Source organism: Parus major, chromosome 19 (assembly GCF_001522545.3).
Source record: "Parus major isolate Abel chromosome 19, Parus_major1.1, whole genome shotgun sequence".
Classification (NCBI taxonomy): Eukaryota; Metazoa; Chordata; class Aves; order Passeriformes; family Paridae; genus Parus; species Parus major.
In genome coordinates, this window is record NC_031787.1 from 3,662,329 (window position 1) to 3,673,819 (window position 11,491).

General features: G+C 47.2%; 1 protein-coding gene across 1 annotated transcript; it reads left to right on the forward strand.

Annotated features, from left to right (window-relative positions):
• Positions 1–2,638: 2,638 nt before the first annotated feature.
• PRKRIP1 (PRKR interacting protein 1) lies at positions 2,639–11,123 on the forward strand. The gene is made up of 6 exons (XM_015646621.2): positions 2,639–2,782; positions 3,939–4,017; positions 5,404–5,504; positions 6,258–6,343; positions 8,017–8,084; positions 10,380–11,123. Exons 1-6 carry the CDS (start codon positions 2,663–2,665, stop codon positions 10,493–10,495), a joined length of 570 nt encoding a protein of 189 aa, XP_015502107.1. The 5' UTR covers positions 2,639–2,662; the 3' UTR covers positions 10,496–11,123.
• Positions 11,124–11,491: the final 368 nt, after the last annotated feature.

Here is an 11,491-nt window from a genome sequence, read left to right on the forward strand (position 1 = left end):
ACTCAATCGATTTGCAGCAATTCTGCTTTGTAAAACAGTCTGTGGTGACTGAGAGGGGACAGGGACCTGCTGTAGCCTCTGCAACAGAGCTGGTGTCCCCCTGGCAGGGCTGAGTCCAGCCTGGCACTGGATGGGTTCTGTCCTGGTGGGCTGAAGACGACCCAAGGCTGGGAGAGCCGCAGGCACAGGAGCCAGGGAGCTGGCAGACAGCGTGGAGGAAGCTGTTTGCATTGCTCCAGCCAGGGCTGAGACTGCAAGGATGCCTTCCAGGACCAGCGGCCAGCTGGGAACTCAGCCAGCACTAAATTCACACCATTCTTTTACAAATCAGGTTGGTAAGACAAACACGAGACACAAACTAGTGTGATTTCCATAGCAACCTCAGCGGAGGTTGAAAAGTCTTTTGTAAACACAGGGCTGAACCTCAGGATCAGCTCCGATTTTCTCCACAGAAAGGGGAAGAGAATGGAGCCTTAATAAATTCAGGCCATACAAATGAAGTATAAATCTCAGAAGGAGCCATTCCCAACCTCTCTGTTCCCCTTTCTGTCACCCTCTCCACATGCATAGCACGAAGCTGTCTGAAACCCAGAGCCCAACTTCCCGGCTCTGGCTTATCTCCATAAACTGCACAAAGGCTTATGCCCCTCTTCCATTGCAGCTGACCTTTACTGGCTAATTCTGTGACGCACACACAGCCCCAGCACATGCCATGCCATTTCTGTAGGGCCACAGCGACTTGAAACAAAATTTGGCTTGCAGTGGAGGCCTGTACTGCAGCCAGCTCTGGCTCCTCTTCCCCACCATGGCTTCCTCCAGCTCCGTCAGACAAGTGTGGATTTGGGTGTACCAGCCCTCGGCTCGTCCAAGCGCTGTTCCTGCAAATCCCAGGCGTGAATATGGATGCAAACAGCACAGCATCCCCCCCTGCTACCTGCCCACGTCTCCCAGCGCCCGGCCGTGCTGCGGGGAGCGCTGCTGCCGTTCATCACTGTCAGCAGACAAAGCCCGCGGGCCGCGCTGGTTAATGACCAAAGTGACACGAACAGATGGCGCAGGCAGCCTGCCACGGGGGCACCAGGAAGTGCTGTATCGCTTACACCCTCACGGGGAAGGGATTTGGCAGGGCTGAGGGTGCCAGTTGAATTTTCATCCTGCTCAGGCTCGGACGGAGCGCGGCAGATGCCGGAGCTGCCTTGCTGATGCAGCCTGCTGGGGACAGAGCACAGCCCTGAGAACACGCGCGAGGGGACAGGGGACATCAGAGCTCAGTTTGGGCAGGAGCAGGATGCATGGCTACAGCTGGGACATGGGAGTGATGCAGGGAACAAGCTGTAGCTGAGTTTTTGAGTGTCTGAGGGAGGCAGCAGCCAGGCCCTCCTCAGGGCTGCTGAGCCATGGGATGAGGCTGGAGCACAGGCAGTTCCATCCGAAAACAAGACAGAGGCCTGTTGGAGTGAGCCCAGAGAAGACAAACCAGATGGCTGGAGGGGTGGAACACCTCTCCTACAAGGAAAAGCTGAGAGAAATTGGGGATTGTTCAGCCTCAGAAAAGTCTTTGGGGTGACCTAGTTGTGGCCTTTCAGTACCCAAATGGACAGAAAGATGCTGGAGGACTTTGAACATGAATTTGTAGTGACAGATGGGGGAAATGCTTCAAACTGAAAAAGTGGGTTTAGATGAGATATTAGGATTAAATTCTTTGCTATGAAGGCACAGATAGCCCAGAAAATCTTTGACTGCTGTATCCCTGGAAATGTTCAAGGAGAAGTAGGATGGAGCTCTGAGCAGCCTGGTCTAGTGGGTGGCATCCCTGCCCACATCAGTGGGTTGGAATAGGAAGATCTTTTAGGTCCCTTCTAACCCAGACCATCCTGTGATTCTATGAGGAAGAACTTCTTCGCTCTGTGGGTGATCAAGCACTGGCACAGGCTGCACAGAGAGGGTGTGCGGTGTCCCTCAAAAGCCCTCTGGCCACAGCCCTGAGTGCCACACTCAGGGGACCATGCTGGAGCAGGGGGGCAGACTGGATGACCCCAATGGTCCTTTCCAACGTGAACCATAGTTCTGTGACTCTGTGCCTTCAAAGAATCCCACTGAGGGTGGCAGAGCACTGGGAAGAATCAGTTTTTCAAGCTGCCCAGGAAGACCGGGGAGCCTCCCCATCTGCGTTCCTGAGTAACCTGCTCTGGGTGACCCTGCCTTGCCAGGGGGATTGGGCTGGAAGAGGACCCTTCATATAATTCGGTGACTCTGCCTTCAGCCTCTATCCAGGCTGCAGGGTACGGACATTACGAGGGGGAATTTTTTCACAGAAGGGGTGATTATAAATTGGCACAGACTGCCCATTGAAGTGGTGGAGCCATGGCCCATGGAGGCGTCCAAGAAACGACTTGTAGCACAGTGCTCTCGTTGACAGAGCGGTGATAGGGCAGAAGCTGGGTTCGATGACCCCAGAAGTGCTTCCTCCGTGTCGCTCTCCCCTCATGGACCCTATTCCGTGGCTCTGGTGGCGCTGAGGGCCCCACACGAGCGTCCCTCGCACGGGGGTCCCTCACACAGCTCCCGCCTCCACCCGGCCCTCACCGCACCCGCCATAATGGGGCCGCCCGCGTCGCGCGCCGTGACGTCACGGGGGGCGGGGCGCGGCCAGGGCCGGAACATGGCGGCGCCCTCGGCCCCGCGGCCGCCCCGGCCCCGCAAGGAGCCGCAGCCGCTCGTCATCCCCCGGAGCGCGGCCGAGGAGCAGCGCCTCCGCCTCGAGCGCCTCATGAGGAACCCGGTGAGGGCACCCGCCGGGGCACGGCCCGGGGCGGCGGGAGCGGAGAGGGACGCTGAGATCCCCCCCGGGATCCGTGAGGGGAGAGGGACACCGAGACCCCCACCCCATCCCGTGGGTCTGTGAGGGCAGATGGGCTCCCTCGGTGTCTGTGAGGTGAGAGGGACACTGAGACCCTCTCGGTGTCTGTAAGGGGAGAAGGATGCTGAGACCCTCACCTCTGGCTCTGTGAGAGAAAAGGGACTAACTCCCCCTTTCCCCTTCTGCGGAGTCCGTGAGAGGAGAGGGGCCAACCTCCCCTTTCTCCACTCCGTGTCCGTGAGGGAAGAGGAGGCGACACCCCCTCCCTGGGGTCTGTGAGGAGAGAGGGACCAAACCCCCATTCTTCCTTCCCGGTTCCGTGACAGGATCGACACACGCCCCCTTCCTCCTTGCCGGGTCCTCAAGGGGAGAGGGACCGACCCCCACCACTGTATTGCTGTGAGGGGAGAAGGACCTGTCTTTTCTGGGATGCTGTGAGGAAAGAGATGCTTCTCTGGGAACCCAGGGGCCCCTCAGTGCTTTGCCCGCTGGTCTTTTCTCTATCCACCACTTTTAATTTGTGAGATCATGACCCTGGCCCTCTAACTGGGTGTTTTGATCCTGTCCTGAGGAGATTTTTTGCCAGGACAATACTCTCAGCCCCTGTACCGTGTGTGCTGGAACAGGCTGAGACTTCCCACACCATGTTCTTCCTCTGACCTTGCACCATGTGTTCTCCCTCCCCTGCTCTTCCCTGTCCTCTAGCTCTGGCATGGAAGGTGCACAAACACCTTTCATCGTTTCCCAGACTACTGAATTATACTCAGTTTCTGTGAGTGCTTGGAGGTGCTGACATGCTTCCTTTTAGCTCCCATGCTGAAAAAGAAGCACAGACACTCCTAATCCTCCTGGGGTTTGTTGACCTGCAGGCCTGAATGTGAGGGACAGAGAGGATCCCTTCTGATTCTCCTTTTCTGCCTGATCCCTGTGCATGAAGAAATTGCTGCAGCTGTGCTCCTTCTGAGATCTGTCAGTTGGAAGAGGCTGTTGTCAGACATATCCCACCTTTCAACAATGTGTTAAAATTGCAGACTTTGCTCCTGGAAGATACTGATGGCTGGTTGGTTTGTTCTTGCAGGAAAAGACTGTACCAATTCCTGAAAAACTGAATGAATGGGCACCACGGCCTCCCCCGGAGTTCGTTAGAGATGTCATGGGTAAAGATTCTGTTCTTCAGATAACTCTGGGGTCAGCCACAGTTAACTTAGAAAAGTGTTTAGCAGGAAAGGACAGAGGTGGTTTTCTTCTGCTCATTTTGCTGGAGAGAAGAGGTGTGAGATGTGCTTTGAGAGTTGATTTTTCAAGTTTTTTTTTGGTTCTCTGGTTCTACTTTTCTGCTGGCTGTCAGAATGCAGAGAGAACAAAGCCCATGGCACTGCAGCACGTGGGCTGCCTGCAGTGCAATAATCTGCTGCTCTGGTGATGACAAGTAAATGATGATGAGTAAATCTGTCCTCTGCATGGATCTGAGAGTGCTGTAGAAGATTGGCAGTATGGAGTCCTTCTTTTGACTGCTTTGAGTCTGAATCTCAGGCTGTGAGAAGCAGGCACGTGCAGCAGGTTTGATTGTGTGTGCTCAGCTAGGGAGCTGGCAGCTGTGCCAGGACCCTGACCCAAATGCTCTGTGTACACTTCACTTCTCCCTGCAGGGATTAAATGTAGTAGCTGTGGTATAAACTGGCTGCATGTAGAAGTTCTGTCTTTCTTTGAGACCTCTATCCTTTCTAGAGGTTGACTTGTTCTTATTTCAGAATAATAGATCTTGGGCTCAAGTTTTTATACGCTTCTGAATACAGTCTGCTTATTGTAATTCTCCATGGCTTTTTCAAATAGCTTTCCTGTGTGCTTGAGTTGAATTGTCTTGTTTTTCTGGGAGTATCTGATGTGCTGGGACTCTGTAGGTATCAAGAGCACCCCTGTTGCAATCCCAACTGCTGGGTTTTAGTTAGGTGTCTTTGAGGTTTGTATTCCTGTGCTTTCCCTTGGGAAAGGGCTCAGAAGAGAGAGGAAGAGAGTGGAGCACAATGCTTAAAGCTGCTGCAAGGCTTCAGCATGCAGGCTGATGTCAGGAAGAACTAGCTGTAAGGATTTAATTTATGAAGAAACAGTTAAAAACTGTCTTGCATGGGAAAGTACAATATAACCTTTCAGCACCTTTCTGTTGACCTTTATTTTGCGTTTGAGAAATGCTAAAAATTAATTTGAAGCAGCATCAGCAGGGTATTGTAATTCACCTCTGCCTGTAAGAGATGGGGGAGTGCATTTCATCTCCAGTTCTTTGCCTGTCTTGATGTGCAGCTAAGAGTGGGTTCTCCAGGGGGGTAATTGTAGGACCTGCAGTGACCCAAAAGTGTGTGGGTTTGCAGCTCACTCTGGGTTTTGGTTGTGGGCCGAGTTTAAAATGGTGACACACTCCATGTGGCGTTGGTAGATTTCCATCTGACAGTGCCCTTTCCTGTGTCCCATCCCTCAGCATCCAGCTGTTGTGATTTGTGAGCATCTATTTATCCTTTCTTAGCAGGCTGAACTCTTTCCTGTTGCAGGTTCCAGTGCTGGAGCTGGGAGCGGGGAGTTCCACGTGTACCGGCACCTCCGTCGGCGAGAGTACCAGAGGCAAGATTTCATGGATGCCATGGCTGAGAAGGTCAGCACAACTCCTTAGAGCTCCCCCCACCCCCAACTGTTTACTGTTCATTGCAAATCTGTGTTTTCTTTGAAAGTCATGTACAAATAATTCCGTTCTAAGCCACCCCTTGTCAGAGGAGTCTGTAGGAGTGTGTGATCCGTGGTGTCTGTGTCAGTACTGAAACATTTGGTGCTTTGTGTCAGACATGCTCCATCTCCTGTGTTCCCTGGGGTCCTAGCACGCAGTAAGGCCTCATGGGAATGTGTGTGTTCTCAGGCTGACTTGAGAATGCTTTAAAAGCTAGAAATCCCTGATAACAGTGACTTGCACAGACAGAAACAAAGTGAGGTGCCTGTGCACAGAATCCAGGTGTTTCTTTTAAGTCTTGATCCAGTAGAATGCCCCCTCTTTCAGAAGACACTATTGATAGATTCTCTCTTGACTAAGTCCATATGTTAATGTTTGTGTCTCCAATTATTCATTTGTTTTTACTGAAACGTTCATTAGGGCAGAAGCCCAAGCTCCCTCATCTGCTCTGGTGAGGATTTCTCCCTCAAAAGGTTTCAATGTTTGGCTCAGGTTGCAGGTTAAAAATGCTGTCTGTACAGGAGTCATCCCTAGGAACGTGGCTTTGTATAAAGAAGCCAGACAAAATCTGGCAGAGCTCCCTTCTGTATTTTGCTAAAAGACTTCTCCCTAAAAGGACATGACTTTCAAAAGAAGTATTTTAATTTAGATTGTGACCAAAGTATGACATGTGATCAATTACAGCAAAGACTAGATGAGGAATTCCAGAAGAAACTGGAGAGGAATAAGATGATTGCAGAAGAGCAAACAGCAAAACGCAGAAGGAAGCGGTAAGGGCAGATTTTTCCCAGGAGGCTTGACATGGAAACCCTTACTCCCTGTGCCTCATCTGTAGCTGCATGCTCTGGATAAACACTGTCATTCTGTGTCTGCATCTACCAGCTGGGAAGTCTGGCTGTGGAAATTAAATTTGTCAGTGTCAATGTTTGGTTTCCAAAGGTAGCTGTAAACCTGACAGGCTTTGCTGGGGTGGTTTCTTTTCCATGCCTTTGCTTGCAGGATAACTTTGGACTGGTTGAGCTGCTTTTGCTGACACTGTGGTCTTGACTGCAACATGTCTTGCTGCATATTTGTTTTAACAGTGTCAGGAAAGGTTTGTGTCTATATCTGGCTTAAGTTTATGTCTGAATCATTTAATACCAAGCAGTTTTGGTGCAAAAGTGGGTGCTGCTTCATGGGTAGGCTGCTTCTGCCTACCCCATTGAAATGTCTGGCAGGCCAAGTCTAATAAGTTAGATGGTAATACTAAAAAAAATATTAAATCCATCTTTCTTTTAAATTTTAGACAAAATTAAACAGTTTCAAGATTGATGCTCTCAAGAAATAGCCTGAGCATTGTGGTGCTGTGACACAAGAATTCAAATCCCACTCTCTGTGTCCAGGATAGGTTTCAGAAATAGCAGGGAATCGTGGCTCTGATCTTTCCCAGGGTCTGACCCTAAGCAGCCTCTCCCTTGCTGCTTTGCATGCTGTGGCTGAGAGCTGCTGTGGAAAGGCCTGTGTGAAGTGACTCACTGCCATGTTAACACAAAAGTGCACAACACAAACACTGTTGCCATCTTAGTTTAATTTAATGTGGTCCAACAGATGGCCAGCAAGTCAGATCTGGCCTGCTGCCTCTTCTCTGGCTGAGATGGAGAACAACTGTTCCAACAGCAGATGCTGCCTAAACACTAACACCTCCTTGTCCCCCTGCTATGCTCTAATGGTGTGGCTTTGCCCTCCAGGAGACCCTCTAATTTCCCTCACCACCCTTCTCTGTCCTGACCCAACAGGTACAGTTCCTGACTCTCTGTTTCAAGAGAATTCAGTTATGCTGTTGAGAGAGGAGCCTGTGAATGCCAGGCTGCTCTGCCTGCATCTGCCATTAACTTGCCAGGTTCCCTTTGCTGGCCAAAGAGAGCTGGGTTTTATGAATTGAAATTCCCTCTTATCCCTAGTGCTCCTCCTAGGGCCTAACATCCTGAGAAAGTGCAGCCAAAGAGGAAGGTCAGAGCATACTGCACTATTTTTATTTTCTTCAATTGAAGTATGTATTACTGGTGATTTTTTTTTCTCCCCAGTGTTCAGTTTCTGCAGTCTGGGTTTTAACACCATTTTCTCTTTCTGTTTATTAGCCTAGGTAGCTAAAATGTGGGGGCAGATTCATTTTTGTTCCATCTGTGTTCTTGGAGATACTTGTGTATCATAGTTCTGGTTGCAGTGAAGTCATGAAAGACTTTTTAAAAATCCATTAATCTAAAAACAACATAGAAAAGTTTCTCTTGATCATGTGCTAAGTTTGCTCTTTCTGAATGTTCAGTTGAGGCCAAATTTAAATTGAATTTCTCTTCTGAAATCAGCTTTTCCAATATGTCTGTAATATCTCCTTTATCAGTGTATGAATGTGAAGAAGCTTTACAACATTGGATTTTCCAGAGAGTCTTTTTTCTTTGCTTTATAGCCAGAAGTTAAAAGAGAAGAAACTGCAAGCTAAGAAAAATAAACTTGAACAAAAGAAGCAGGAAAAAGGTCAGTGAAATTTAGTTTACTTTTCTCAGGACTTGGTTCTGTTTCCTTATTGAATCTTAGAAGGTTTTGTTCCAGCCCCCCATCCCAAGCATTCTCAATACATGGATTAGAGCCTAAGCCTTAAGCTTGTTATTTTAGCTAATGTTTCAAAATCCTCTTTGAAAGCCATCTATGTTGAGATTTAATCTTACAAATAACTTGGCTGTTTGTGAATATTTTCCATTTATTAGGGGGAATTTTGGACAGAAAACTCTTGGTTTGTGGATGTTTTGCCCCAGCTATTCTGATGAGCTGCAGATTCAGAACCTCAGCAGCTCAGAAAGGCAGGATTGTTCAAGGCTGTGCTTTTTTAAAGTATATTTGGAATGTGTATGGGAAAACGGTGGGAAAAAAAAAAGCACAGCTTGGGCAGCAAGAAACTGAGTTATAATTTTGTGTGTAAGAAATTGAGCCACCTTGATACCATCTGTTCTACAGGACTATTTCATTTCATAGAAATAAAGGTGAAAAACCTGACTGCCTCTGTTCTCCTGCAGTCTTGAAAAACTAATGTTCAACAATGTCAGTGTAACTGTTTGCTTAAACTTTTGCATACTTGTTGCTTCTTCTCAGTGAGTATATTTTGGCTCACTATTTCAAATAGTTGTCCCTTGTGAATTAGCACACAAATGGTTAATGTTAAAATTACAGCAGTTTCTGGTAATTCTGCTGGAATAGTGACTTGCCTGACAGTTCTACCTTATTTGTGCTTTGCTTTTCAGAATTGGATCTGTTTCAGCTGAACCACTGCCAGCCTCCCATGTAAACACGGGAGGACAAATTGTTAGGTTAATTTTACTTGTGACAGCAAGTGAATGTAGCAGAGTGAATTTTTTGGGTGTTTTGTTTTGGTCTTGTTTTTTTGGTTTTTTTTTTAAGCTACTCATTTATGAATTGTAACTGGGAGGAGAATTTAAGTATGAGTCAACATACTTTTGTTCATTTTGAGTGAGCAAACAGAATACCCATCCCTTAGGGAGTGGCTGGGAGAGAGGAGAGCTGGATCAGGGACTGGCACTGTGGTATGGGATTGCCCTGTACCACTTGTGGGGCTGGAGTGGTTTTGTTTGGCACAAGTTCCTGAAAGACAGAATCCAAGCTCCCTGGTCTTTGCAACAGTTCTTAACTCTTTACAGTCTGTGGTTCTCTATATAAAATAATATCGGGGGAGAGAAGCCCCTCTTAGCCATTTTTAGTCAACTGAGAACAATCTTTCCTTTTGTAGTTTTAAGTGCCCTGGGTTGTGATCTGAGAGGTTTTTTTCAAATTAATTAAAGTGTATTTGTTGGATATGGCTGGAAAACATTTGTCTTCCTTTTTTAATGAATAAATTAAACCTCTGAATTGCCATGTTTCGTCTGTGTTGTAGTGAAATCACTAAGAATAAGGGTTGGCACTAAATGAGGTCAGCCGTTGAGTTGCATTAGTGAACAAACTCCCAATAAAGGCTCAAAGTTCAGCACTTCACCACGCGGTGGCATCAGACCACTGAGCCTAAATCCTGTGTTCAGGACACTGAGAGTGTGACTGGGCCTGAGGAATAGGGAGAGACAAAAAATGGCTCTTAGATTCAGCTCCCACTTTATGCCATACCTCATTTTTATTATCGGTTATTTAATTTCTAGTAGATGTTACCTTTTTTTTTTTTTTTTTTTAGCAGACTTCACAAGTTTTCTGTGACCCTTGTTAACTTTAGGCATATCTTAATGAGTTCCTGTACTGGCAGTATAGCAAACAGGCCTGTAAAAGTTTATGGCACCTCATGGAGTTTCTGTGAACTTGGATAGGTTGTAGGAAGATAATGATGATGATGAGTCTTGCCTGTGGCTTCCCAGTGCTCTGTGTGATCCTTCAAAGCTCATCCCAGCCTGGAGAGGTGAGATTGGGAATGAGATAATCTATCACCTCAGTGTTTGACTGTCTCTGTTAGAAACTGTTCCAGAGGAGGTGGAGTTGTTTAATGATGGACGTTGTAACATTGGAGATAAGGGAATTCCCCAAGGGAGAATTTGATATTCTGAGCTCCTCATCACTCAGCAGAATTAATAGAACCTGATTCGTGCTCCCTGAGTATCTGGGGCTGCTTAGCTGTGAGATGCTTAACAAGGAAGACACAGGGGAATATGTTACCCATCTGTGCTAGTTAGCCTGACCTAATCCACATTTGCTGAGCACGTGAGAGTGTTTTGTTGTGAAATGTTTGGCAAGGAAGCCAGGTGGGAGCACCTCATCCATTCATCCTGTTTGTATTTGTAGAACCTGGGCAATCCCAAGAGCAAGGCAGCAGCGAGGATGACGAAGAGGATAGCAAGGAGGAGGAAGAAAAGGAAGATGATGCTGAAGAGCCAAGTTTTGTGATGGGAAGAGGATGAGGCCTTCCAGGAACAGCTGGAAACACTGTTCATTGCTTTATATTCAGGAGCATGAAAGTCTTTCATCTCAGCCAAGCAGAACCCATTGGCGTACGTTACATCTGCTTAACGGGGCATGGCCTTCACGTCACAGGCCCGAGAGAAAATGATAGAGAAATGCCAAATAAGAGATTTTTTCTTAATTGCTTGTATAACTGCTGTGCAGTCTGCTCTAAGTTTGCTCTAAAGAGTCAGCCATAAGTCTCTATGACCCTAGAGTTCTTTCTAAAATGGCCCAGAGTGTTTTTCTGTCTGAAAGCTAAAACATAACTATTACCATTTAAGGGAAATATTACTGTGAAGGCTACGTATTCTACTTATCTTGAAGCTGGTAGCAGTGGGATACATGAATCTAGGGGAAGAGTTTAACCTGAAGTAGAAAAGTGGTCTGTAGCCAGACTCTCCTGCACTGTGAGTGTTCTGCATTTGGGGTTTTGTATGGGGTCATCTCTAACCCAAAGAAATCAGTTTATGTTGCTAGACAAGTTCTATAGATTTTTAATCAGGATCCCTTTTTTAATGCTAAAACTTTCCCTATTGCTTTTCTTCCATGTTTTCTAAATTAATAAAAGGGATGTGTTGGATTGTTCTGTCTTCTATTTTTCTTTTTGGAAGAGGATGTCAGTAAAATAAAGAGATGCTGCAGTGCTGCAGGAAGGGACAAAGAGATTGAGAGATATGGCACACATTCAAATATGGAAAAAGGTGTTAGCTGCATGTCACTTTTTGCTTTTGAATTGGAACAATACCTTTTCCCAGAGATTGTGTGTAAAGCCTCCGAATCCTGTGGCAGAAAGGCTTGGAATGGAATCATTTTGCTTGTGCTCAGCTTCCTGTAATGACACCTGCCTTTCTCTCTGCTTGAGCGCTCTGCTTTGCACTTTGGATTCCCTGGTAGGAATCATAACATCTCTCTATATATTTACTTATTGGTGCTTAAAGCATATACAGTGGTGG

Bases quoted from the DNA above. Each gene is read 5' to 3' on its own strand.
- PRKRIP1 (XM_015646621.2), top strand. From the start codon at position 2,663: ATGGCGGCGCCCTCGGCCCCGCGGCCGCCCCGGCCCCGCAAGGAGCCG. The intron at 2,783-3,938 runs GTGAGGGCACCC...TTGTTCTTGCAG, and splicing joins AGCGCCTCATGAGGAACCCG to GAAAAGACTGTACCAATTCC. The intron at 8,085-10,379 runs GTCAGTGAAATT...TTGTATTTGTAG, and splicing joins ACAAAAGAAGCAGGAAAAAG to AACCTGGGCAATCCCAAGAG.